Here is a 27,368-nt window from a genome sequence, read left to right on the forward strand (position 1 = left end):
CCATGATGACAGCCCAGGACTGAGGACTTAGTTAGCTTCGAGTCGATATTTAACATGGGAGACTGGGGGCGCGGACGTACACTGTTGATGCCCCACGTATGCGAGTTGACGAGGAAGACGCAAAGTGTGCAAACCCAGGCGTAGCCGCCATTGGGAGGTGCAGGCTCGACAGAGGTGACATTGGTCAGATGCTCAACCGCCTCGTCGTCAGTCTGCATCTCGAGTGCTTCGCCTCGCGGCATCTCAACCGTTGTTTCGTTGTTTGTGGTCATTATTGTTGTGATAGCTGGCTGTTCGACCTGAGGCAGGCGTCTTGAATATACTATACTCGTCCGCTCAATGAACATCAAGCCAAGCAATGGCACACACCTCGTGTTTTCTGATTCTTTATACATATATTATCGATGCGGGGGCTCCGTAGTCGGCCGGGGTGTTTAGTCATGTTCCCCGAACCAAGGCAGATCCAAGAACAAGAAAAGGCTGATGGTGGGGGAGCTCGTCGCGCCTTTTGGCCTTGGCGGTTTGGATTGGATGACGCGGGGTTATGAGAGGGGGTCATCCTGCAGGCCGTATGCATCAGCTCGATGCAACCCTTTAACCTTACATCCTCTCATAATTGTTCATCCCCTCTTTTCTCTCCACGCCATCACCTGTAAGTTCTGTACACGCCGCCAGCTCCTGGTCCCCAGCCGCGCGATGAATACAAGAGGACGTCAGAAGCGCATGCTACCGAGGACTGGATATCCTCGGCAGCGAGCATTGGCGGCATGCTTGATATGTCGCGAGAGGAAACGGAAGTGGTACGCCCGCAAAACCTCCCAGTTCTTGCTCAGAGGCTGATGATTTCTTGTCTGAAGCGATAATCTGAGGCCAACATGTTCGTCATGTCAACAAATTGGGGCTCCGTGCCAATACACCAAACAAGACTCATCGTCATTCGACGCGGCATCACTGAGAATACTAGACCAGCTCTCTCTCATAGAGGGACTGGTAAGAGATATACATCCCGAATCCTCCCTGACCCGCGAGTCTCGGTCGTCTGGCTCAAATTGTGACGCGCAATTCATAGCAACGCGCGGGTTCAGGGAAGCTTCAACACGAAGCGCAGTACACACGTCTTTGTCCTTGAATATCGACGCAACCCACAAATCAGTATCTGATCAGATCCTCCAGTGGCCAGTGTTTGAACAGCTTCTGTCTTCTTTACAGCGGTTTCCATACATCGACTTTCATGGCACAGAGGCTTACAGCTATCTTGACGACCTGACCGAGTCAGAAGATTTGGATCCACATTCACCATCAGGACCGCCCTGGAAGTCTTCTGCGCCGATCAACATCTCCACAGAGAAGGTTGACGTCGAGAAACTCGTTGAACAGTTTCATCAACGAGTCAACATCAAGAACCCGATTCTGAGTAGGCGGCTGGCTAGCGAATACTGTCAAAAATTCCACGAGAATGGACTTCTCTTCAACCTTGACACCTGTCTGGTATTGCTCATGTGTGCTCTTGGTGCCATTTCCATGGATTATGGATCTATCAACACAAGCCAAAGCCCCGGAAACAACCCAAGCTCAGCGCCAGATCTAGCGAATCTAAGACTTGGTCACAGTTATTTCACAGCCGCGGAGAAGAGGCTAGGGGCAGCCATATCAACACTCAACACCCTCTCCATCCAGTGCTTGTGTCTTGCTGGGTGAGCTTCACGGGCCAACACATGAGAGGAGCTAGTGGCTGACAATTATCGCCGCAGGATATTCCACATGTACTCGATCCAGCCAATGCATGCGTTGCGTATGTTTCACGCCGCGGGAATCTCTCTTCAGAACCTTTCTTCCACGGGGTAGGTGCGTGGTCCGCCCTTCAGGGTTCCTGTGTTAGCGCTAATCTTGGCCCTCTTTCACAGTGCTCGACCAGCCGGAGCAGCGTCTCAGATGTATTCGAGCCTGTTTTGGCTATGCTATAAATCCGAGAGGTCAGTCCGAAACGAAATTCTATTGCACTAGAGCCTGACCTCTACAGAGAGATCCTAGCCGAGATACCGATCAACGCGCCCGCCCTGCGAGAACCTGGAATGCCAAATGTATACCCTCAGCCCCCACAAGCCGCCAGCATTGCTTCAAACGAATGGGCTGCCGACGAGGAAGACAGCTGGTACTTTCTGCTCTCTGAAATCGCCCTTCGCCGTATCACAGACCAAGTCACCGAGATTGTCTCCAAGTACATTCATGCCGACATCATCTTGCCAGGATCGCAAAGGATTCAACAGCTCATTCCCATCGTAGCCGAGTTTGAGCAACAAGCCGAAACTTTCCGAGAGAATCTTCCATCAGCTGTCAAGTTTCCCGACGTCCCTGAAGCGGCCAGCACTGAATGGCAACAGTACAGCCGCGGTCGCTATTACCGTCTACTTGAACTCATGCACCGACCATTCCTCTTCAACGCCATCCACGATCCTGGATGCAGCCCCGTCGTTCGGTCACTAGCGGAGATAGGACTTCAGAATGCACTGCGGTACATTCAGCACAGTCACATATGCCATCGACACCACGGAACGTGGCTCCAGCTTCGGAATGAATTGAAGGAGGCAAGCCTCCTGCTTGCAGCATCGAAGACAACTTGGCTGACTATGCCTCGCGGATGGGAGGCTGGGATCGTCAAAGCTCAAGCGACGTTCGACCACTGGTCTTGGGAGTTTCCGTCTTGCAGAACGTATGCCAATGTCCTCCAGAAGCTAGCCGAATCATCCATGACAGGTCACGGCGTAGATAGTCCGATGCCATACGGCTGAACGTGCAGAATAAAATCACATTGGTCAATCCATGCGAAATCAATATGAGATGAGAAGATGCAATTCAGCAGCCAAAAATGAACAAGCTCATGCAATCTGAGTCCTATCACGAGCTGCACATCTAGAGAAGCATGATGCAGGACACGCTGCCACAATGATGTGATGATGCCTGCCCATGGAAATTGTGGACCATGGGAGTTGAGAATAGGTAGCTTGTGAAGGAAACAGTGCAAAGGGATGCATGCTCTTGAACAAGATGGTGTGGGCTTTAGCCGCCACTCCCCAATGCCGCCTTTCCCCACCGTCATTTTCGATCCCCGATTGATGCCGCCACTCCCCGCGACGCTATACCGCACAAAACTGACTATGAATGCAGTGTTCCCAATTCGGTTACTTCCTCCCAGGAGAGGCGACTACACAAGTAGATTCTACTCTGGGTTGGTGTATCGATGAGTGAATGGGATGAGAACCGAACATTCGATCTTCATGGAGTTGGTGTGGTTCCACTGGAGCCTTGGCAGATGACACTGATGTAGCTTTGATTTTTCTAACCCAAGGTTTTTGTTATAAAATGATGGTCACTTCTTCGGTTGGTAACTGAATAATCTTAAAATTCCCACTCATTTGTGCTTGTCCAGCAGTACCCCTCTACCTAGGTCCCCTTGCCATCTCGCTACATCAGGTTGTCCAGAAAGAGTCAGAGACCATGTCGGCAGACAACATGAAGGCCCATGCCTCGCTAACCGAAAGTCGCCTTGGAACGAAAGCTTCTCGCTTACTGATCACGCACGTCAATAAGCTCGAACTGGACGATGAACTGATCAGTATCAAGGAGTATGTACTGACGGATCTCGCTCATGCCGTGATGCTCACGCGTGCTGGCATCTTTGATGCTCAACATGGTGCTAGCATCGTCCAGGCCCTCGTCAAGCTTCACGACAGTGATACTTATGCTGTACTTGCGCCTGACCCTGAGGTCGGCACTCTCGGTTTGCAAATTGAAAAATACCTTGAGAAAGTGCTTGGCCCTCGCGGCCGCGATATTCAGCGCGGTCGCAGCCGCATCGACCAAAAGGCGACGAATTGGCGCCTCATAAACAGAGCGAGCCTGACAGATGTCATCCGAGAACTCGTCGATCTTGCGACTGAAATTCTAGCAACGGCGGATCGACACACTGGCGTGCTCATGCCCGGGTATACCCACATGCAGCACTCTCAACCAACAACAATGGACCATTACCTCAACGCTCACTACTGGGCAGTGTCACGAAGCTTGGACCGTCTCTACGATGCTTACGATCGCTTGAATGTTTGCCCCTTAGGCGGCGCAGCCTACAGTGGCACTTCTTGGCCTATCAATCGTGATAGCACCTCGACCTACCTTGGTTTCGACCGTCCCATCCTGAACGCCAGAGATGCCGGCTTCGCGGCCATCGACATGGGTGCCGAGCTCGCAGGTGTTCTCGCCGGTACACTGTCGACCATCAGCCGTCTTGCCTCGGACCTCAACTACTGGTCCTCCAGCGAAGTCAACCTCGTGCGCATCGACGCCGCACTCTGTGGCACGTCGAGCATGATGCCACAAAAGCGTAACCCGATGGTGCTAGAACGTATACGCGGCCTTGCTGGTGTCGCAGTGGGCTGGGCCGCCAGCCACCTGGGTGTCATGCATACGGCGACTTCCACCGATGTCGATCAGTCGTACGTCCACAATCTGCTCCCGGGACAGTGCATCGAGACGGTTGGTGCTATCGCCCTACTGCGCGAGGTCCTGGCGACGGCCGAATTTGACGTGCCTGCCATGCGTATCTCGGCGGGCCAGCACTGGTCGACGGCGAGCGCACTGGCGGACCGCCTCGTTTCGTTGCGTGGTCTGAGCTTCCGTGACGCGCACGAGAGTGTTGCTCGTCTGGTTGAGGCGCATGAACGTGCTGGTTGCCGAGATGGTGAGCTGCGTGGCAAGCTCATAGACGATGCCTTCAGACACGTCTTGTCCGAGTCCGATGTCAGAAGCATACTCGATCCGGTGTCTTTTGTTGAGTCGAGAATCAGCAGTGGGGGCACTTCTCCCAAGGCACGGCGTGAGCTCGCGGCAGCTGCATCGGCTGATCTTGCTGGGAAAAAGAAGAGTCTCCTAGCCCGCGTTGATCATGTTGATAAGGGACTTGAACTTTTGCTCAAAGACGCACAGTCACTTGCTATCCATTCAGAATAGCGTACATTGCTTTGTCTGATCATGAAATGGAAATATATCCACGTTCCACGAGACAGGCTGGAGCTTATCGTGATTTAGCACTTCAAACCTACATGGCTGAAATGTTTCGGTAGGTGATGCTGCTGTCAGATTTACGGGCTCAATACTACGAATACGAGTCGAAATTCGTTTGCACATCGCCAGGAAAGAAGAAGTCCACTGTAGATGCTCCAGCAAGGCGTACGCGTCAGGTGGAGATCATGGATCTAGAGCCAGACGGTATGAGAATGGCTTCGCCTTGATAAAAGGATGTTACGGACCCACCTTGAGTATATTTTTACGCAAAGCTCACCACCGAAGCTACGAAGACCACCTAAGATGACGTGTGATAGGGTGGGCCCTTAGCATCATTGTCCTCGTGGATAAACAGTTCAGCATAAGTGATCACCTAGGGAGATGATACCATTCAGAATTAAATTTTCTTGTGTGATAGTTACGAACTACCCTCCCATAAGACACCAAACAAGATATCAGAAAGCTATCAAGATATCATGAAGATTTTGGGTCTGCACAGAGAAGTTCGATTTGTTTCAAATGCCAAATGGTGAGACCTTATGTGGTCGAGCATCCCGTCACGCATCGGGGCCTCGATTTGCCACCTTTGACATGTGGTCCTGTCTTGATGTGCTGCTCACAATTAGGCCTGTGCATCTGAATTCTCGATGGTCATCACCCGATGACTTGCCCATAACCCCGCCTCAGAATACTGAGGCTGAGACCGTCAGGGGAAGGGGCGGGGTTGATAATGGGATGAATGATGCTGGTGACAAGACAGGGAGAAAAGAGGAGAGAAACAGAATGGCTGGCAGAAACGTCAAAGGCCATGGCTGGCACGATGGAATGAAACCACCACACCCCCTTCACCAAGACATGAATAAATCTTTCGTCATCGATGATATCGCAGACGCCACCATTTGAGCTCGCGAACATCCTAGTTCGAGATTAAGCAGCTGAAATGAGGTGTCATACCTGTCCTGCTTGAACGAGCCTTAGCGTCCAGTTCAGCCATTGGTAGTTAGGTGCGCCAGCTGTCTGGTTCTCGGGGTTGACTTCTCGGGAGCGACCAGTTTGCTGGTACCGGCTTTATCGAAATCGCACGGAAGAAACGCCCAACAGAGGAAACAGATGTCTTGCCACATACGACTAGCCTTACAATATTGCAGATCCACAGCATCACGATCCCTTGTCAAGCACGAAAGAACAAACGCGACGCGCAACCCAACGCGGCTGATCTACAATGTATCGCTACCCATCAATACAGCGGGAAGGCTGGATCTAAGCCCTGGGCGATCTCTTGACGATCCTCTCACCGGGACATCTGACGTGAAGAGCTCGGGCCAGCCTCGGGACCGATGCTCATCAGGGAGGCGGGCGCGCACGCGAAGATAACGAGGCCATTTTCACTTGGCTTTTCGCACCCCTCTCGACAGCCCTCGGACAACCGTATGCATGCACGCACAGGCTATCCTAATCACACAATAGCATCCAAGTCTCGCGAAATGATCGCCTACGCCTGCCTCCCGTCAAGATGCGAATGATGATCTCCGGTGTCCTGAATCATGAAGACCACAAGGCGTTGGTCCTGTATGTGATATCTTCAACCAAGACAACCCACCATGCCGCCGAAGTTGCATTCCAGACCGTTTTGTAAGCGCCCGTCTCAATTTTCTCTCCTTCGTGCGAAAGCCATACCTGGCATCTCTAATGCCTGAGAAAAACGCCTCCTTGTCATATGTCGCAGTTTGACTTACAGCGCACTTGTCTTCCGGGTTGATGGTTTGACTGCCGACAACTCTTTTCAACGTGTATAAGGAACTTGCGGACTGGGGAAGTCAGCGGACAGAGTATCCATTTCAACGATGTAGTCTGAAGGTTACTGGTTGACAGCTCGATCAAGGTTGATTTGAGCTCAGCTTGCCTTATTTGAAGGAACTCTGGACGGGTAGCTCAGTGGCCTGAATATATACAATGGTTCAAAGATGAAGTCCATCGTGCATTGCAGTCCTTGAGGTGAAGCCAAAACTAGGCTCCGTCACCTGCATTCTGGTACTCTCGGTAATGTGACAAGGGCAGGCGTGCACGATGACTTGACACAAGGTCGAACTGCAGCCTTGCTAGACAGCAACCACGCCATCCAGCACGCAACCCAGCTCCTGCCACGACTATCGCGCCGGATCAATCGCGAATTGACATTGATTCGCAAATAAATTTCTGCAGTGTATTGGAATGTCTTGACTTACCCGTTGGCGAACCGCAGCGGCCTGTGCTCAAGCTTATCGAGGCGCCACAGAGGAAGTCCCGAGACACGGCAGAGTGCCATCAATTAGCCGGGCACCCAGCGTTCCAGTCCGGTGGCCTGGTAAATCAGAGCCGCAACACCAAGCTTCTCCCGGCATGAAGGAGTCTTGCTATCGGTGGGGCCGCACGGGAAAGCCCCCACGGCGGTTATACGCGTCGCCCTCGCGAGGACCATGGACGTGGCAGAGTAGGGATCTTTTTTTGGCCCTGTCCACCGTCAGGCATCTGAGTGATGACGATCATCTCAGATAGCGATGAAAGGCGAAGTGATCGCCAAGCTGGTATGAAGGCCTTTGCATCGAGATCTCCTAACCATCGATGTCCGGGAAGAAATGCCGTCCCAGAGACTTATCCACGTCTGATGTGGGTAGGCATCTAACCTATATATCAGTCTCGTCCATGAGAGTTCCGAACCACATCAGCCTACTCTCGGCCATCCCGATATCTCACCAGTCGAACCTACAAAGACCGAGACTCTTTCACGACAGAGTCTAGATCGACTATCCGAGACCCGAAGTATCAAAGTCCAGACCATCCGCCAGGCCGGACCCTTCTCGACCATTCTTCACAACCTTGAGACAGAGACAACGACATCCAACACCAACCGAAATGCGCCAGACGCAGTCCAGGGAGCTTGCGGGCAGGCTGCGACAGCTGTACAGCTCAGCCCCTGATGCCGTCGTGACTTCTTCCGTCTTTCGCAACCTGGCCCAGGAGGCCAGCCAGGGCTCGCTGGATCGTGCCACTCTTCTCGCCTCCATCCCCGCCCCTCTCACGCCCTCTGATCGACCCCTTCAACTCTTCCATCGCATTCTCCTCGACCTTCCCGGCCCTTGGTCCACTTTTGACCTCATTCAGTGCCATGCTCGCCTCATCAAGTTCATGCCCGAGTCGGCCAAGGCGACTAGTGCTGGCGACTCCACTGGCCTGATCAAAGAAGTTGAGGATCTGATCAAGCAATCCTATCAGTCTTTCGCGCAGTTTCTTGGACACGGTTCCAAGCCGGCTCTGCGCTCGACAAAAGCCAAGGACTTCATAACACACTCCGGCCTTCATAGCTTCGTTGATAGCTTTGCTGTGCCTGTGAAGATTCAGAATGGCAGGAGTAAGCCCGTTGTCGCTATTGCTCTTCCCAACGGCCCGTTGCTGGCGGCGGTCTGCATTGCGACGACGACTTACTATACCGCGTCCCCCATCAACCCGGCAGCTGGGCCAGTGCAGTTCCAGGCAGATGTTCTCCAGGCTGGCGCTGGATGCATTCTCACAACACCCGATGATTACGACAGGCTGCAGCTCAGCGACGACTGGGTCAGCGAGCATGGCATCGAAATCGCCTTTGTCGAATCAAATGGCGATGACATTCGGCTGCAAGATATCAAGGGCCGGCCCCTGAAGATCAAACAGCCCAAGCCAAATCATCCTGACGACATCAGTCTCATCCTCTTCACCAGTGGTACATCTGGCACCAAGAAGGTGGTCCCGCTCACTGTCCACTCCATTGTCGCCGGCATTGTCTTCGTCATGGACTCGTGGGGATTGACCTCTGACGATGTCTGCCTGAACATGATGCCCTTGTACCATGTAGGCGGACTGGTCCGCAATATCTTCGCTCCCATGTTCTCTGGAGGCTCCACTGTCTGCTGCGCTGCGTTTGACCCGAGCCTCTTTTGGGACGTCGTCGAAGACATCAATCCTACCTGGTATTACGCCTCGCCTTCTATGCACTCCGTCATCCTGGCGGAAGCCCCTTCAAGACCCAAGGCGCTCAAGAACAACAAGATTCGACTGGCCTGCAACGCCGCTGGCGGCCTTCTGCCCTCCCTCGCAGTTCAACTTCGAGACACGTTTGATTGCATTGTTCTCCCGAGTTATGGAATGACTGAGTGCATGCCGATCTCGACCCCACTATTGGATTACAAGCTGGACCGCCCTGGCACATCGGGCCTGTCCACTGGGCCCGAGATGACCGTGCTGGATTGGTCCGATGAAAAGGTCCGTCCTGGTGCCGTTGGTCGCGTTTGCGTCCGTGGCGAGCCGGTCTTCCACGGCTACCTCAAGTCCGATGGATCTCTCGACAAGTCCCCATTCAACAAAAATGGCTGGTTCGATACCGGTGATCTTGGTTACCTCGACGCCGATGGCTACCTTTACATTACTGGTCGCAGCAAAGAGGTCATCAACCGTGGAGGAGAGCTCATTTCTCCCTTTGAAGTTGAGAATGCCATCATGGCTGCTGCCGGGGCTGTCGATTCACCCATATCAGGTCGTGTTACACAGGCTCTTGCCTTCTCCCTCACCCACGACGTCTTGCAGGAGGTTGTTGCCATCGCGTTGGTAACGCCTCAAGATAAGCATCGAATTGACCTCAAGACACTTCATGAGGCACTCCGCTCCTCGCTTCAGCAGGTCAAGTGGCCCGTCCTGATCACGTACATGGACGATCTACCTAAGAAAAACAACAAAGTCCTTCGCATCAAGCTTGGAGAGCGTCTCAACATCCCGGAGATTACAGATGACGCTCCCTACCTAGCTAGGCATTGGACTGGTGTCTGCCCTCCCCCCGACACTGACCTCAAGGTCCCGATCGCTTCCGCTCCGTGTGAGGTCGATTGCGGCGCTGTCATGGGGGTCATCCGATCTGCTCTTCCCAAAGACTTCCAGTCCCATGTTCGTGTTCACGAAGGAAATACTGAGGCTTTCCTCGCTCCCAAGGCAACAGCGAAGCATGTTGAACCGCTTGATCCTGATTGGGCTGGCCACATGAAGCGTTTTATCTCACTGTCTGTTCATAACTATATGGTTCCGAACAAGGTGCATCTGCTTGCAGAACCTTTGCCACGAGACCCCAATGGCGATGTGGACGAGGAGGCACTGCAGGACATTCTTGACAAGCTCGAGGAAGAATCAATGGGTAAGCTGGGCGGTTCAACTGAAGGTCGTGTTCTTCAAGCCTTCGCCTCGATTCTCGCTTGCAGTGCTACCGATATTGAGCCCACCGCCGACTTCTTCGACCTTGGCGGTGACTCCCTGAGAGCTGGCAAGCTCATGTCGGCGCTTAGGAACGACTTCAACGTCAGCCTGCCCATCAGCTTGATCTTCAGCCAGGGTACACCTAAAGCCCTATCTGCACACATTGATGACCTGCTGAAGTCGGCACCCAGCGCGGACCAGATGGAGAGCAACACAGAAGGCTGCGTGAAAACCAACAGCTCGACAAATCCGTTCCTCATGTTGCTCCAGTTGTTTCCCTTGGTGGTTTTGTATCCCATGCGCCGCGCCTTCCAGTGGACTATCTTTATCCTCGCCCTCAGTTACACTCAGGGCTGGGTAACCAACATGTCGGTTCCCGGTCGTCTTCTCAACCTCACTGTCTCCATCATGTTCGCCCAGGTCGCCGTTCGGGCCGTCGCACCCTTCATCGGTATTGCCGCCAAGTGGGTCATCATCGGTCGTTACCGTGAAGGCCTCTACCCCATGTGGGGTCTCTACCACACCCGTTGGTGGATTGTACAGAAGACTGTGTCCATCTGCGGAAAGGGTTTCTTCAACATGAACGAGTCTACCAAGCGTCTGTATCTTCGCATGATGGGCGCTCGTATCGGTAAGGGCGTAAAGGTCAACGGCACATCTCTCGGCGAATGGGACCTTCTGGACATTCGCGATGGTGCCACGCTTGGAAAGTGCACCTGTCGCCCGTTCGCCGCCGAGGGTAATACGTCAATGTACCTGGGTCGCATCGTCATTGGGGAAAACGTCTCTGTCGGCGTCGCCTCAATCATCGCCCCGGGCTCTTACGTGCCCGCTGACACTTGCATTGGTCTCAACTCTTCCAGCTGGGAGCAGCAGGATGCTGACGAGTCGTACCGCGACCTGACGGCTAGCCGCGCTCCCAAGCCTCACTGGGCCATGTCGATCTTCTTCACCATGCCCATCATGCTCATCGCCTGGTTCTTGGCACTGACTCCTTGGCTTGGCGGTCTGGTCGGCATGGTGCTCAATCAGCCAATGGACAACAACTCGCCTTTACGTGATATCCTCAACTGGTTTACCCAGCCCGAGCGTGTCGGCTATCACTACCTGGCACTTGTCCTGCGCACTATGTTCAGCCCCTACATTCTCTTCGGCTTTACGATTTTCATCAAGACCGTTCTCGATGCCTGCTTCGGCAAGATGGGACCCAACCCTGTGGAGGGCCGTGGCAACGTCACTACATGGAGGGGAGCTCTCATGAACAGTCTCATGCCTGGATCCCGTCTTCACGACCTTACTGCCATGTTCGGTCAGCATTACGAGGCCACTTCAGTAGCAGTCCGTATGCTTGGTGGCAAGATTGGCAAGCGTGTCTACTGGCCCGGTACCGGCCCCGGCATCGGCGACTATCACCTGCTCGATATTGGTGACGATGTCGTGTTCGGCTCTCGTTCGCGTCTCATCACTTCCGACGGCAATGGATCTGAGAAGATTGTCATTCGTGACCGTGCCATGATTGCTGATCGCGTCACCTTGCTCCCTGGTGTTGAAGTTGGCCACAAGACTGTTATGGGCTCCGGTGCTTTGACCCGTCGCGGTGGCCGCTACGCTGATGGTGGTACCTACGTTGGTTCCAAGGGAGGTGACGCCGTCTGCCTCTCCTCCGGTTCCGACATGTCGGAGAAGAAGGAGAAGCGCCAAAGCCAAATCCACCGCGTTGCGAGTGACGCTACTCTCATTGAGACCCGGGAGGCGCCCTCAAAGAAGGCCCCGAACGTGTCCGACCATCCTATCATGGCCAGGGATTCTGACAGCGAGCACACAATCGTCAACCAAGATGAGGCTTCCCCTTTCGGCCGCGCCTTCTACTTCAAGCTTGCTCCCTACAGAGTCATGGGCCCCTTTGCCATCTTCTGCTACTCGACTTTCATCACCGTCTTCACGGCTTTCTTCTGGAACGTGCCCAGCATCACCGCCATCCAGCTTGTCGATCGCATCACGCGTGAATTCGTCCCTTCGTACGGCACAGCAAAGGATGCTCTCATTCTGTACGGCATGGTGACGATTGCTATCTCGATCCTGACCACTCTGCACGCCATTTTCGCTCTTGGCATTGTCATTACCGCCAAGTGGATGCTCCTCGGCCGCCGCACGCCCGGGAACTATGATTGGGACAAGTCGCCCTACTGCCAGCGCTGGCAACTCTTCCTGAACATTGAGAAGATTCGCCGCAACTGCTACCGTGGCCACGGCATTCTCGGACTTCTCACCGGCACCGAGTGGATCGTCCTCTACTTCCGCGCCCTGGGAGCCACTATTGGCAAGGACTGCTGCTTGTTCGCCAACGGTAACCCCAGTCTCATGTTCACCGAGCCGGACCTGATCACACTTGGCGATCGTGTAACTGTCGACGATGCTAGTGTCGTGGCCCACATCAACACGAGGGGCAAGTTCGACCTCAACAGGCTGCAAATTGATGACAGGTGTGTCCTTCGTACGGGCAGTCGCCTGTTGAGTGGTGCGATGATGAAGAAGGACAGTTGCCTCCTCGAACATACCCTCATCATGGGAGGTGACGTTGTCGAGGAGGGATGCACGATGCAAGGGTGGCCTGCGGAGCGCTACTATGGAAAGCGCATCAACCAGGGTACTGGTCAACCAGATGGGGAGACGAGCGATTCGGATGGCCTTCGCAGCGACGCTGAGACCATCACTGGATGAGTAATGGATGACGGCAACACGATAAATATGATTATGATGGGAAGTAAAAAGGAAACACCAGATTGCAAACAAAATATCGCAAGGATGAAGGGGAAAACGCTGTGCTGGTCACGCCACGGAGAGGATTCGCACATGCAGTTTGCTCGGGTAGCGTATCTTAGTTTAGTGAATTTAGTTTAGCAGATTGGATAATAACAATTGGTTTGTTTCAATAATCAAGTCTTGCTACGATGTCCCTGTGTTCCTGAACGGGTGCTACTTTTGAGACTTTGACCTTAGCGCCATGCTCGGTAATCTCTGAAGGTCTCCCTGCGATAGCCTGACGTTCTTGCTCGGATAGCATGATTCCGAAAAGTCAATCAAAGGCGGCAATCCTCTCATCTTCGCTCTGAAGACTTTCGATGACATGCTGCTCTTTGCCCTTCCCATCGCACTCTCGAACAACTTGACGCATCAGCAGCAGCGTCTTGTCAATCTGTCCATCCCCGCCGCGCTCGAACCTCTGCACAACGACAGTCTTAGCCCAAAGGCTTTACGACATGTTATAAAAGTTAAGCACGTCAAAGTCGGCGGCGAGGAACTCGCTCTCGGGGAAATGATACACGTCTTGCCAGGGCTCGTCTAGGTGCCCGCCGCGGCGCTGGGAGTATACCTAAACCTTCTGACCGGCGTCCTCGTGCTGTGGCAGTGTTCTTTGCTCGAGCCTCAGTTGCTGATCTGGTAGGCCAATCTGGACGACCATGTGGGAGGGAATGAGTGCGAGTGGGGTGATGGGCCCGTCTGCGCCGTAGCCTACGTCGACCAGGTACTTTATGTTGTTGAGAGTCACAACGTTAGCCATGTGGCTCCTGGGACAGGGGCTGTCAGCTGCTGCTGCTTGTCACATGGTAATGGGGGCGAACTTTGCATAGGAAGATGTGGCTGCCTTGACTCGCGCTCCAGAGGAACCCCGTCTCTCTAGGCGTTGAATTATTCAGGCACGCCTGATGCCCAAACTCACTTACATTAACCGCCAACTGCCGTCATGCACACCACGCGTCGCCATAGTGATACGGCACACGACGCCGTATACGGAGTATCCCAGACTGCGAAGGACATGGCCGAAGAACGTGTTGTTCTCGAGACAGTAGCCCCCGCGCCGCCTGGTGACTATCCTATCGAAGACAGCAGCGGTGCCAAGGGAGATGAGTCTGTCTGGCGAGTAGTGGAGAGCCAGCGTCTCAAAAGGGACATGGACAAGCTGGTGATGGACAAGCTCGGTGAGGCGCGCAACGGGGTCTTGGGCGCTCTCGAGGGGTGATGTCAGACTAATACGAGCTGCGTATCGAGCCAGCTGCTCCCCTGAGTAGCTCTTGGCGGTCATTTGTGAGGCATCCCCGACGGAGGTGGTCGTTCTGGTGATGGAGATGGGAAAACCGCGGATAGCTACCTATTCATCAGCTGGCGCTGAAGTACGGCTGAGGCGCGAGCAAGCTAACGGTTTGTGGCACTAATTCGCCCACAATACTGATGTTATATTGGAAGTGTCCGGCGATATTGCAAGTTCACGTCACTACCATATAGGCATTTCAGATCAGCGTGGAAGAAAGTTTGGTTAAAATTTATCGCCTTCGCGGCATTAAAATTTACGCATCCGGAGCATCAAATCTACGTACGGCGTCACCCAACCATCGCCACTGGCTCATCCCTGCCGGGCATCCTCCCCCGAAAAGTGGTCAAATTCGGCAGCCCTCGTGCGAGGATTCTTCTCAAACTTGACAGCCTTGAAATCATACAGCACCAGCGACCCGTTTGTCAGCTGCACGTCGAGGGCGTATACAAATTCAAACGTCCAGGCGTCCCAGGTGCCCTGAATTCCGGCAACCGTGAAGCGAAGGACCTCGTTGCCCTTCAGAGTGTTTTGGTACTTGGCTCTGTACCTCTTTGTCTGGCACAGGTCGATTGAGCCCTCGGTCACGTCAGTGATGTTGCGCATGCGCTGGTCGCCGCACGAAGCGTGTCCAACGTAGACGCCTGACTGGTCGCAGACGAATCCGTCAATGGTGTTCAGTGACGTCTCAAGTTGCACCCAGTCCCAGGGGCCGTGCGACGCAGGGATCTCGATGTCGGCCGAGAACAGGGTCGTTGCCTCGTACGGGATCATAGACAGGCGCTCGTAGACCTCCGTCCGGTCAACGGCCGTGTGGTAGATTGTCGACTGCAAGACGACACCACCCGCAACGGGGAACTCGACGACATAAGTGCCAGGTTTCATAGCCCTTGCAAAGTCAGGGTCGAAACGGCACATGACGTAAAAGTCGCCGCGCATGTTCTTGTGCCATGTCGCCCACTCGCCAGCCGGAAAGCTGTAGATGCGCGTCTCCGTGTCAAATGTTGACCGACCGAGAGAGCTTCCCGAGGCGGAGATGTAGGCTTCGTCGGCCACATCGACAATCTCCTCTGGGATGGCAAACTGGATGACTGAGTCTGCGGGCACAGGAAGGGGAATATTGATCAGAATGTGAAGTTCCATCCAGACTGAAGCATCTGCTAGCATGGGCGAAGGGTCTTCATGACGCTGAAGGCGAAGGGATGAGACAACGCCTTCCAGTCCGGTGGGTGTGGCAGCCACGTCAAGCGTCGTCGTGCTGCCAGGCACTGATATCGTGTCTTCGGTGACGGTGGATGAGGGCGCGCTCGTAGTGGCAGAAGATACGACGGCCTCTGTTGTAGATGTCACATCGGTTGTGGTGGCCGAAGGTGCCTGGGAGGAGGGCATTGCAGAGGTAGAAGCGGTACCCAGGGTTATCGTGGTCGGGCCAGATCCTGGAACGGGATCATCACCAAGCTGGACAGAAAAGGAGTCTGATAGGAACAGCTGCCAGTCCTTAGGGTTCGAGGCATCTCCAAAGATACGCAAAGCACGCGACAAGACACGGTAGCGACCAGAGGGAATGGCTGTGCCGTTGGCGAGACTTCGGAACGTGACGTATGAACCTTGGGAGAAACGGACAACCTCCCGCATGGGGAAATCCATGGGACTCCAATCAATAACTGGCTGCTGGCGGATAGCCCCGTACCAAGCATCCGATCCGACAGCGGCGACAGGTGGGTAGACAAACTGCTCCGTCTTGTAGTCCTCTCCGACAATGTCGACGGAGAACTCGTACGTGCCGTAACGGAAGGCAAACCAAATCTCAGGCGATTCGCCCTCAGCAGCACGGTACGGCTCACCAGTATAGTCTACCGGGAATAGCTCGCCAGTGTTCTGTTCAAAATAGTAGACTTCTGGACCGTGATGGAGGGCACCCCACTCATAGGTCGATGCCTCGACGCCCAGGTAGGGAATCGAGATTGCTTGATCGTTGGATCCCTGAAGAACAATCTTGCCAGACCACAAAGCACCACTGTCCTTGGGACCATCTGGGGAAGCAAAGGTAACCTCAAACTCCTGTGTGGCACCAGCGGCCACAGTAACCAGTTGGGGAGCATCCACAGAGACGGCGGCATCGGTAAGGGGAGGGTAGTACGCATTCACGTACCAAAGGACGTTCCTTGAAGACACGGTCGAAGATGGCACATGCGTGACGTTGAAAACGACCTCTTCATTACCGTTGTTTTGAACGCGAATCGTGTGAGTATTAGCACGGTTGTCGGTATCGTTGAGGTGCAGCGCCGGTTCTGAAAGCAGCACCACCTCGTGATTGAAAACACTGGCAACGTTGATGAGACCAGCGCCCTGCTGGGCCACTGGTCCATTCTGAGCAAGGACCTTTTTGTCAAAGTCAAAGTATGCTGGCAGAGTCTGTGATGTTACAACGAGGCGGCGAATGAACTCATCCTTGTCCTTCTTTGCGTGGGCGTAGTAGAGCGCGGCCACGCCGGCGACGTAGGGGGTTGAAAAGGATGTCCCCGAGGACACAGCAAATCTACCATCAGGGAATGCACCATAAACGAAACCTCCAGGAGCCGAAATTAGAGGAGCCAGGTCATTCTCATATGAGGGGCCCCAGGACGAAAATGCCGAGACGTGTCCGGCGCTGGGGATCTCGGCATCATCGCCCGAGACAGGGTCGGCATCAGCGTTGATAACCAATCTGAATGTGTGGCCCTCGGCGGCCTGGGCGCGCGCCCAGTCACCTACTGATGCGGCTGTGATAGCGAAGAGTTTAATGTCTCCCCAGAAGTTCTCCGCAAAATCGACGTCGTAATATACGCCCTGGTTGTATGCATCAAAGGCAAGAGCGTAGGCGTAGCCGCTGTTACTGGCAGCCCGTCCAGCCCAGCTGCCCGGGCAGACACCGCGCTTGGAGAGAACAGCGGCTCCTTCGTTGGCGAAACTCTGGATGTTACACGAGTCGCCAATGTCGAGCGTGAGCTCAACGTCTAGAGTCTCGTTATACTTGAAGCCAGTGGGCGTCACATAAGAGATGTTGAGGGACTCGCCGCTCGATGAGACAATGCGGGCAGGCCAGGCCAGTGTTTGGTCAGCCTCGACTGAGCCGACTGACACAACACCTTGACCAACAGCGGGAGAGCTGGCAAAGTAAGGGCCCATCTGGCCGTCGTTGCCAGCAGCGATGATGACGAGTCTGTCTTGAGCCACCTCGCTGGCGACGCGTGCCGTCACAGCATAACGGTAGCCGGTGTTACTGCCCACTGACATGGAGATAATGTCGCAATTGTCGGCATCGGCCGCGAGCAGACCCTTGAGAACAAGGTCGGTGCTCGTACCGGTGTCGCATCCAAAGATCTTGTACATGTATACCTCGGCCCCAGGGGCGACGCCGTGAAAATCTTTGTTGTTGGCGACGATGACCGAGGAGACAAAGGTGCCGTGACCAGTACAGTCCTCGAGACTATCGGAACCGTCGAAGAGGTTCTTACCGCCAGCGATGCGGTCCTTGAGTGCTGGATGATTGACGTCGATGCCGCTGTCGATGATACAGACTCGCTGCCCAGCGCCAGTGAAGTCGCGATCGTGCACCTCCTTTGCGTGGGTAAAGGTGTGAGGATTCCACTCAGGAGAGCCACTCGTCGTCTCAAAGGAGACGTTGAGAGAGATGTGGTGCACAGGCCAGACGTTGGCGACGCCGGGGATGTTCTTGATGTCGTCGATGATTGTGGTGTCATTCTCGAGAGAGACCTCAACCGTGCCACCATCGAAACGGCTCGAGAGGCCGGAGAAGTCTTCCTTGACAGTGGCTTCATAGCCAAGTGAGTTGATGTCTTGCACAACGGCTTCGACCCCAGACTCGTCACGGGTGCGAGCACGGCGACCTTGGCCGCCTGGCTGGAGCTCGATAATGTAACGGCCAGGAACGACGCCGCTATCTTCAGTGGAGAGAGCTTTTCTGCCGTTGACGAAGCCCGTGTCCTGTGCAGAGGAAGGGTAGGCGGCGGCGGCGAACAAGGCCGCCCGGATGGCGGTGCGCCAGCGAGCCATGACTTGACTGAGCAGCAGCTGGTGGTCTGGGTGAGCCTGTGTGCCGCGGAATACGGGGGCACCAGTGAACGGGCTTCCGAAGGTTCGCTAGGCAATACGAAATAGGCTTGAAAGACAGGCTACTCTCTTCATTTCCATTTTTCTCATGGGCTCTATTTATACATATGAATGGTCTGTCCCTCACCGACAGCATCGTCGGATCGCCGAGACCAGAATGCAGCCGAGCGACCCGTGGGCCGATGAGAGCGAGCACACTTCACGATGCTGCGGGATTTCGGGAAACAAGGGGGCCTGTCGTGCCTTGCAGCTAGCCATGCAGCTGGACTTGCAGACGGAGACCCGCGCACCCAGCCATGATACGAGACGGAGAAACCGAACTGATGCGATCTTATCAGATCAACTCTTTCAGTGCTAAGTGGAGCGCCATGTGCGGTGCTACCCCAGACTACCCTGACCCATGCAAGGTAAGCGCTGAGGCCGTTAGATAATGTGAGCCGACTCATTCAATTAGCCTCCGGCTAGCTCTGGTCCAGAAGGAATAGTTACTTGTCCGACTCCCGCCACACAGGTCGTCAAGTCTTGGCCCTGCGAGGGTCCCTGCTCCAGGGGCCACACGAGGCGTTGACGAGCCCCGGGCTAGCTATATCCGAGCTGTTCGCCGACGTCGGCAGTGCGGTTTAGGTTCACGACGAAATACAGTACCTACTTGTCTCGGTAAGCTGATTGTGTGATCATGCGGACTTTCGACCGATGACAGGGATGAGGCATGATCAGACTTACCTTCATCAAACTAGCTACATAGGGTAAAATAAGATAGGGTAAGTAAGTATGCGACGAGCCAACAGTGCCCACCACTTCATGTAAGTCTGGTTGCCGTCGGCACACACGCCCACGAAGATCAGATGATTGCCTGCATTCTGTGCGTGTGTGTGCTATGTCGGTCGTGAGTCAACCGAAGATTACAGCTTCTGCTGGGCTTCTTTAACAGTGAGTGGTAACGGGGAAGGTTTAGGAAACGGACGACGCCAGGATCCTAGCTGCGGCTCTTTTGTGATGAGGTCGGCTGATCAACTGCTTCCCGCAGAGTCCTGGCCTCGAAACCCCTTGCGAGTGAATGTGCAAGCTCTACTCGTGCCTTCGTTGGCCCTGTTCTCCTGAGCTGGGCACTTTGTGTGGGTCATGCACGATGGCAAAGCGCCTGACGTTGCTTAAAGTTCAATCTTGCTTTCCGAAATCCGATGTCAGGTGTTTGCAGTGCGCTGAAAGTCCCAGAACCATTGTTCCGGCGTACTTGAAATTTTGTCAGAGTGCAGACGTGTTACGATTCAGGTACAATTTCAAAAAATGCTATCGATCCAAGCATCAATGCAACACACATCAACTTGAAGCTTAACATAGCCCATACCTTGAGGATGTTGACTCTCGGAGGCAACCATTCACAACTGGATACAGCATATTACGCTTCTTGCACGACACCCACTCATGTAGTCACTGGCTACCTCATCACCATTGATCATCCCATCCTGTAATCCTGCATCCAAATACAGACCCAAAACTTTCTAGCTTAGGAACATGATCATGCTTCAAGTTGAAGACAATGACATGCCGCTAGGTGAAACAAGACCAATCATTCCAACTCGAATGTGAGGATCAAGTGAAAAAGAGCAAAAGAAGAAAGGCAAGGCTCGATTGATTCTCCGCGCTGATTCTGCTGGATAGGCATGCCCGATACAAAGTCCTACTCCTAGTCAACAACGTGATCGTTCATTCCTGTTTTTCGCCTGCCGCTTCGAATATCCAGCGCGGCTGCATACCGCTTGAGAATCTGCCGTAGTAGAGCGAGCTTCCTCCATGTTCTTACTGACCCCTTCGTCACTGAGCATTCGAGTTTGATCACAAACCTCAACTCGGGTATTTTAGTCTTAGCTCTCACGCTGTCGAGAATTACAATCCTTAGGGTTTCCATTGATGCTGTCGTTCCTCAGCACACGTTGAACTATGAATGGTCACGAAACCCTGATCTCTGCAGAGATCTGTTGCGCCACCCCACATCGAAAACCTGCTTGAGCAGCCGCACGGGGTTCGCCATGTTTGAGTGTCGTTGATTTGAATATCGTTTGCCGCACCGCAGGGCTCCGTGTCGCATTGGCAGGCTGAACCTTCAACCCCTTTTAACATGTCAAAATTCCTGCAAAAATTCCTTACACAGAACAAGACCAAGTAGCAACTAATCTGCCTTAGTTATTCAGGCATCCCATGTCACATCTCAGGGCTCAATCCATGACCGACAAATATTTGTGACTGAGATGCCGCCATGTGACCTGCGCGACCAGCCTAGCAGCCCTCGGCGACCCTGAAATCCGTTAAAGAGATGGTCCCCCGCAGCGTGTGAACCCCTGAACGAGTTCTGGCGTAGCCGCATGAGGCCGAGTGATCCACAATCGTTGTCTTCACCGTCGGCGGCGCGCGCTGCAGCAAGCACATCGCAGGACTTACATGTGCCCCCGACTGGCGATTGAAGGAGCCTGATGATAGCCTTCGCGAAAACTTCGCTCAAAGTAGCTGGAACCTTTGGTCATCAGAGCGTTCAACAAGCACTTAGTATGCCTGTGGCCCTACCCACTGCCAGATTGACGACCATGGCCAAATCATCTGGCACCAGGTGAATGTACCGACCAACACTTGGAACCACCGGCCGCCGGCTGAAAATGTCTTCTACCGCCGGCTTTCGGCGCCATCATCGGCAACAAAGACGAAATGCCGAGCGCCGTCTGGTTTCTGGTCGGAGTACAATATCGATGACTCCTGCGAAAATCAACGCACGATCCAAGGTTACTTCACCCAACAATCTTCAGTGGCAGAACTGAACCCGACATGTCGACAACCACAGTTCTCGCCCCGGCGGCGCAGTCTTGTGAGCTTTCTACCTTTCGACAGCCAGAGCACAACGGCAGCACCCCGCAAACGCCTCCAGGACAGGTTGAGGATGGCCAGCGGCTCGTGGCGACGGCCTACTCCCGGTTCAGCGACATCCAGAAACAGTCGGTTGCGTGGTTCGTTGCCTTCTGCGGACTGCTGGCTTCCATGTCCACGACCAGTATTCTCTCCGCCGTGCCGGAAATCATGGAAACTTTCGACACGACACCAACTGTTATCAACATTAGCAACGCCCTGTACCTTGTCGTCATCGGGCTGTCCAGCTGCTTTTGGGGCCCTTTGGCTGACACGTTCGGCCGCAAACCGGTGAGAAATCATCGATTGCATGAGTGCAGGTGTGTTGGCTGACATGGATGTGTTCGCCAGGTCTACACCATGAGCACGACAATGTTCCTTCTGGCATCCATTGGCACAGCGCTTTCGCCGACCCTGGTTCCTTTCTTTTTCTTTCGAGCGTTGACTGCCGTTCAAGTCAGCACATTCCTCATCTTAGGTTCAAGCTGCATTTCGGACATTTACCACCCTGTCAGCTACCCGCTGTCCCATTTTGGGCTCTCAGCGCTAACACCCCCTTCAGATCGAGCGCGCGACTGCCATGGGTTGGTTCCTTCGAGGCACGGTTTTTGGTCTGGCCTTTGGTCCGATCATTTCCGGCATCATCGTCACCTACACGTCCTGGAGAATCATCTTCTGGGTACAGGCGTCCCTGAGCGGTCTAGCGTCCCTCCTCTGCTTCTTCATCATGAAAGAAACATTGCAAACGACTCCACGGCACAGAGAACTGCGAGGTCAGGGAGTGCATGCTGCCGCCAAGACATTGTGGAAGTCGTTGAACCCAATCCTCGTTTTCCGACTGCTGAGCGAGAAGAACTTGTTCTGCGTGGTGAGTGATAAGAAACCCCGCCAAACAAAAGTTGTAGTCTGGCTCACGATTTTACAGAGCCTTGCTTCGGCATCCATGGCGTTCAATATGTATTCCCTTTTGACGCCAATCCGTTACATCTTAAACCCTAGGCTGGGTCTGACCACGCCTCTGCAATCTGGCCTGCTCTATCTCGCACCAGGCGGGGGCTACCTCCTTGGTAGCCTCATCGGCGGCCGCCTCTCCGATCGTACCGTAAATTTCTGGATGAAACGTCGTGGCTTCCGCCTCTGGGAGGATAGACTCCGTGGAAGCGTCATCTTGCTTGGCCTTTCTCTGCCTGGTTCGACATTGCTCTACGGCTGGACGGTCGATCGCGGTTTTGGAGGCATCGGCTTGCCAGTAGTGTGTATGTTCGTCCAAGGCATCAGCCAGACGAGTGCTTTCCCAAGCCTCAATACCTATATCATGGATGTTATGCAGCAAAATAGCGGCAAGGCGTCAGGTAAGGCGTGGGCCTCTCCTCATCCATACCGATCCAGTCATCGCTGATAACTCCTAGCCAGTCATTACTTTGTCCGGTATGCTCTCTCGGCTGCTGCGACTGCAAGCTGCATCCCCATGATTGACGCAATCGGCATTGGATGGACGGCTACTATTTCATCTTCCATGGTGCTCGCCGGGTCTGGACTCGTACTGTTGACGATTCACTCTGGCGGTTCGTGGCGAGGAAACCGGGAACGACGAGCCTGACGTGGCCGTGGTCATTCGCTCCTTGGCCAGAACTCCTAGACAGAGGCGTCAGATGACAATGATTGGACAGTGTCCAGGCAGCCAGCCCCCACAAAGGTCGTCGAGATATAAGGGGGCTCCTCCTGATGTGTGTCGTTCCTCTCAGCATCCCCAACATCCACCGTCATTCATCAATATGAACTCCAAAGTCCGACCCTTTTCGCCTCGCAAGACGCGATCGCAATCGAGACGGGGTACTCCACAAGGTCAAGAATCGAGTGCGGCATCGGCCATCACGCCCGCTGTAACGAATCGACCCAATGCGAGTCTAGTCATTCATGACACCATCAAACTTTTGCCAGAGAAGTTGAGCGCCAACGTCACTCGACTCAGTAGTGTGGGCCACGGGATCCTCCTGAAGAAGCACCTTTGGCTCCGCCAATATAGTGCATCTGGTGTAGCAGGTGCTATTGCAAGAGGGCTGCGCGCCGATGCAACGCTTGTCTTTGGCCAGGAGGAAGCTGGAACCGCCATATGCGTCGACTCTTCGGGTATTCTCATGACGTGCGCCCATTGCGTCGCTGAGGTAGAGGATGAGTTGGATCTCGAGAGCAGTCACTGGCTGGTATTCGAATCGGGCCAGATTGTTGAGGCAAAGTGCGTTGCTTGGGACGGCCGTCGAGACCTTGCCTTGCTGAAGGTAGTAGCCGCACAGGGTATGCCAGGCCCTCAAGTCTCGGGAGGTCCAAAGTCATCCAGCCAGCGCCGTTGCGATTTTCCATGTGCGCTGCCCGACACATCCTCTCCTCCGCTGAACGATGTTCTGGTCTGTGTCGGCCATCCAGGGAGCGAGGATCTCGAGTCTGACCAGCCAGGCGTGGCCACAGGGTACGATGTACTGGTGATGAGCGAAGGTCGCTTCAGGGGGTGCGCGGAAGGCCAGGATCCCCAGGACAATGAGAAGATTGGAGCCCTCAAGCATGACTGCTGGACGTACTGGGGCCACAGCGGCGCTCCTCTTTTCCGAAAACGGTCAAAGCTTCTTGTTGGATTACATTCGAGCTGGGACGATGTGCGCAGGCCAAGGGCGTCCAGGTGTTGCAGCCGATTGTCCTGGCCATGTTGGTGGTGCTGCTGGGGCTCTGGTTCTGCCTGCCCAGGTTTGGGTCAGCAAAGAGGGATTAGATGGTGATTGTCATATTGATCCGTGGAGAAATTGGTGATTCACAAGCAAGTTAATTGATAATGAATTGCTTCGTTCCATGTTTATCACGGTTGGACATTGTGGTCACTGTTATGTTGCCTGCCTGCGTTCAGTTGCTTGTGAAAGGTGAATGGTGTGTAGGCTGAATGAGGAAGGAAAGAACAGGCACGAAAAGCGGGTCTGCCACTGTGCCATTTCTCACAATCAAAAGGCCCGTGCACATACATCACGGGGATTCGTTTTTCCGTCGACACGCACGGACCAGGCTCTTCTAACGCTAGCAGACCAAAATTTTGAGCCATGATGGATCCACAGCCCGAGTCTATCATCTTCGACGCGGCCTGCCTCCTTGCTTGGAAGAACAAGTTCCGACATCACGATACCACCATCTACACCCGCCTCTTCGGACTCCACCCCTATCCGCGTCTTAGCAAGACTGAAGTTGCCAGCGACCTCCTTCCCCAAATCCACAGACACAACCCCTACACCGCCAAAATGGTCCAGCTTGTTGAGGTCGAGGACGAGCACTTCCAGGGCAACCCCAACGTCATCCAGGACGACGATGCCGACTTCACCGACACTGGTACGTTCTGTCATGCATGGCCCCATCGGAAACCATCGAGCGGCATCTCGACGAGCTTCATTGAGCTTCAACGAAGCTCGTCGATGCCAGCGCTCGATGACGTGACGTCTGATGCTTCGGCCATCGCCCCTATCATCCTTTCTCATCACTAACCACGTATCCCTTTTCCCAGACTCTGAAATTTCCGCCGACAGCGACTTTGATCCCTCCGAAGAGACCCTCCCCGAGCGCCTCGCCGCCCTGAAGGACATCATCCCGCCGACAACCCGCGGCTGGATCGGCTCCCAGGTCAACACGGGCGCGAGCATCGTCAGAACACGTGGTACTACGGCTCGCGCACCCTCTGGCTTGTCTGCGCCACGGCGCTCATGATCGGTGTCCCCCTCGCTACGTGCTGGGCCGAAGACCAGCAGATTGAGGGCATGGAGCGCGAGTACCGTATGCGTGAGATGGGCGGCGAGCTGCTCACCGCCGGCGAGGGCCAGGAAGGCAGCACCGCCGACATGCTGGGCGAGTCCCTAGGCGCTGGCAAGGCCGAAGCCCGCCCGTCGCTGTAAACGTATTCACCTCTCGCATCTAATCGAAGGACGGACAGACGGACGAGTTGGGGGGAAGAAAAGTGGACACGATTTTTTTTGGCTGTTCTTGTACATTACGCGCCCCAGCCTGCGACGATCGGGAAGCAATCGGGAAGTGCCCTCGGGAAATTCACGGTCGACTGAATTTGCGAGGCAAGCGACGGAAGAACGCACGGGAAGGAACGCGCATAGTCAAGGGACGGGCTGTTGCGTTCGTGTATTATTTTTTGAGGGGAGGATTAGCAAAGGGGCCGCGGGTCCTTGCGAGGAGGAAGGGCGATGATGGCATGGGGATGCTCTCAGCTCACGGAACTACGGTTCCCCTGTACTTGTGATACTAGAATATGGAGTCACAGAGATGGCTACCAATTGATGACATTGACAAATTGGTGGCTGGTCGCCGTGACATGGAAACTCTATGTGATATCGCTGTCGCGGTTGATGCCGGAGCGACGCCCTTCGCGCAGAGCGGAGCCCGCCGAGGTGCCCAAATCTCTCATGCTGCAAAACCCACGGCGCTCGCTTCATAGAAGCACCACCTCGTACCACAATACAGTACTTTCACACACGATATTCCCTTCTCGTAAAAGGCGACTTCGTTTGAAAGAGAGCCAGATACCGCCATGGACTTCAAGGCCCTCCCCAAGATCGAGGTGTGTTTTCCTCAGTTGAGCCTCACCTCATGGCAGCGACGTCTACAGTCTCCGACTACCAGGCTCACTGTTTATGACGCCGCACGAAAATCACGATACTTCCATCTCGCGTCAAATGAAGACTAACGGCCCAGCTCCACGCTCACCTCACTGGCAGTGTCTCCCGCCAGACTCTCCACGACATCTGGGCCACCAAGCACGCCGCCGGCACCACAACCCTCGACGACCCCTCGATCGTGATGCCTGCCGGGAAACATGACTATAACCTCGAGACGTGAGCCCCCTCTACTCATGCCCATGTTCATTTTCGCCTTTTCCTTCGGCCCCAGCAGCCAGTTGGCCCAAGCAAAGCACCCAGCGCTCACGCGCGCACAGCTTCTTTCCCCTCTTCTCCTCGTACATCTACGGCCTCCTCCCCGACGCCGCATCCCTGACGCGCGCCACACGCTCCGTCCTCGACGACTTTGCCGCAGATGGCGTCCTCTACCTCGAGCTCCGCACCACGCCGCGCCGCACGACCGAGATGACAAAGGAAGTCTACGTCCGCACCGTCGTGGCCGCCATCCAGGCATGGGAAGCCGACCAGACGGCGAGCCCAGCGCCAGGCAGCAGCGCCCCGCGCATGCGCATGTGCACACGCCTCATCCTCAGCATCGACCGCCGCGACGCACTGCCCGAGGCGCACGAGGTGCTGCGCATCGCCGACCTCCTGCGTCGCGAGAGCGACATGATCGTCGGCGTCGACCTCTGTGGCGATCCTGCCAAGCGCACGCCGTCTGACCCGCGCGGCTCCGTCGCTGTCTTCACCGACGTGTTCCGCGCGGCCAAGACCCAGGGGTTTGGCGTGACGGTGCACTTTGCCGAGGCCGAGGTGTCGGGGACGGAGGAGGAGCTCGGGGTGCTCCTTGGGTGGCAGCCGGATCGGCTCGGGCACGTCATCTGTCTGAGTCCTGCTGTCAAGGAGGCTGTGAAGAGGCGGGGCCGCGAGGGGGGCATCGGGCTGGAGCTGTGTCTGAGCTGTAATGTGCAGGCCAAGATGGTCGAGGGCGGCTTCGGGGCCCATCATTTTGGAGAGTGGTGGGGCACCGAGGGGTGTCATGTTTCGCTCGGCGTAAGTCAGAGTTCTGGTCCGAATATTGAGGTAAAGCAGTACTGACCAGGACAACAGACGGACGATGTCGGTGTGTTTGGCAGCCCCCTCTCAAACGAGTACAGGCTCGCTGCAGAGCACTTCAACCTTTCGAATGCCCAGGTCTGCGAACTGGCGCTGCAGCCCATCCCGAGCATCTTTGGCGGAGAGGCGATCCAGGCGCAGTTGAGGGAGGCCATGTGGAAGCCAGAGCATCACAGGTGAGGCGTTTG

At 54.8% G+C, this 27,368-nt stretch overlaps 10 protein-coding genes across 10 annotated transcripts in view; 7 read left to right on the forward strand and 3 right to left on the reverse strand.

The window, feature by feature from the left end:
• Positions 1–272, reverse strand: part of VDBG_07752 (conserved hypothetical protein) — a gene marked incomplete at both ends in the record, with an annotated part of 1,440 nt that extends 1,168 nt beyond the window's left edge. The window contains one exon of the mRNA XM_003002247.1: positions 81–272. Coding sequence (XP_003002293.1) covers positions 81–272 — 192 coding nt within the window. The remainder of the gene's footprint in view (positions 1–80) is intronic.
• Positions 273–875: 603 nt separating this feature from the next.
• Positions 876–2,789, forward strand: VDBG_07753 (C6 zinc finger domain-containing protein; the record flags this gene model as incomplete). Its single annotated transcript, XM_003002248.1, has 5 exons — positions 876–990; positions 1,154–1,694; positions 1,752–1,841; positions 1,905–1,973; positions 2,021–2,789. The coding sequence occupies 5 exons, from the start codon at positions 876–878 to the stop codon at positions 2,787–2,789; spliced, it is 1,584 nt and encodes a 527-aa protein (XP_003002294.1).
• A 706-nt stretch (positions 2,790–3,495) lies between these two features.
• VDBG_07754 (argininosuccinate lyase) lies at positions 3,496–5,004 on the forward strand (the record flags this gene model as incomplete). The annotated part of the gene is made up of 1 exon (XM_003002249.1): positions 3,496–5,004. One exon carries the CDS (start codon positions 3,496–3,498, stop codon positions 5,002–5,004), a length of 1,509 nt encoding a protein of 502 aa, XP_003002295.1.
• Positions 5,005–7,950: 2,946 nt separating this feature from the next.
• Positions 7,951–13,032, forward strand: VDBG_07755 (peroxisomal-coenzyme A synthetase; the record flags this gene model as incomplete). The annotated part of the gene is made up of 2 exons (XM_003002250.1): positions 7,951–12,794; positions 12,852–13,032. 2 exons carry the CDS (start codon positions 7,951–7,953, stop codon positions 13,030–13,032), a joined length of 5,025 nt encoding a protein of 1,674 aa, XP_003002296.1.
• Positions 13,033–13,387: 355 nt separating this feature from the next.
• On the reverse strand, positions 13,388–14,395 carry VDBG_07756 (conserved hypothetical protein; the record flags this gene model as incomplete). The annotated part of the gene is made up of 2 exons (XM_003002251.1): positions 13,388–13,562; positions 14,037–14,395. The coding sequence occupies 2 exons, from the start codon at positions 14,393–14,395 to the stop codon at positions 13,388–13,390; spliced, it is 534 nt and encodes a 177-aa protein (XP_003002297.1).
• A 318-nt stretch (positions 14,396–14,713) lies between these two features.
• On the reverse strand, positions 14,714–18,457 carry VDBG_07757 (alkaline elastase YaB; the record flags this gene model as incomplete). Its single annotated transcript, XM_003002252.1, has 1 exon — positions 14,714–18,457. The coding sequence occupies one exon, from the start codon at positions 18,455–18,457 to the stop codon at positions 14,714–14,716; it is 3,744 nt and encodes a 1,247-aa protein (XP_003002298.1).
• Positions 18,458–21,331: 2,874 nt separating this feature from the next.
• VDBG_07758 (conserved hypothetical protein) lies at positions 21,332–23,009 on the forward strand (the record flags this gene model as incomplete). Its single annotated transcript, XM_003002253.1, has 5 exons — positions 21,332–21,700; positions 21,761–21,919; positions 21,972–22,277; positions 22,335–22,761; positions 22,819–23,009. 5 exons carry the CDS (start codon positions 21,332–21,334, stop codon positions 23,007–23,009), a joined length of 1,452 nt encoding a protein of 483 aa, XP_003002299.1.
• Positions 23,010–23,184: 175 nt separating this feature from the next.
• Positions 23,185–24,180, forward strand: VDBG_07759 (AT hook motif family protein; the record flags this gene model as incomplete). Its single annotated transcript, XM_003002254.1, has 1 exon — positions 23,185–24,180. The coding sequence occupies one exon, from the start codon at positions 23,185–23,187 to the stop codon at positions 24,178–24,180; it is 996 nt and encodes a 331-aa protein (XP_003002300.1).
• A 315-nt stretch (positions 24,181–24,495) lies between these two features.
• On the forward strand, positions 24,496–25,332 carry VDBG_07760 (conserved hypothetical protein; the record flags this gene model as incomplete). Its single annotated transcript, XM_003002255.1, has 2 exons — positions 24,496–24,775; positions 24,992–25,332. The coding sequence occupies 2 exons, from the start codon at positions 24,496–24,498 to the stop codon at positions 25,330–25,332; spliced, it is 621 nt and encodes a 206-aa protein (XP_003002301.1).
• A 644-nt stretch (positions 25,333–25,976) lies between these two features.
• VDBG_07761 (adenosine deaminase) lies at positions 25,977–27,360 on the forward strand (the record flags this gene model as incomplete). The annotated part of the gene is made up of 4 exons (XM_003002256.1): positions 25,977–26,006; positions 26,141–26,280; positions 26,382–27,117; positions 27,175–27,360. 4 exons carry the CDS (start codon positions 25,977–25,979, stop codon positions 27,358–27,360), a joined length of 1,092 nt encoding a protein of 363 aa, XP_003002302.1.
• Positions 27,361–27,368: the final 8 nt, after the last annotated feature.

This window comes from Verticillium alfalfae, genomic scaffold, assembly GCF_000150825.1.
Source record: "Verticillium alfalfae VaMs.102 supercont1.10 genomic scaffold, whole genome shotgun sequence".
NCBI lineage: Eukaryota > Fungi > Ascomycota > Sordariomycetes > Glomerellales > Plectosphaerellaceae > Verticillium > Verticillium alfalfae.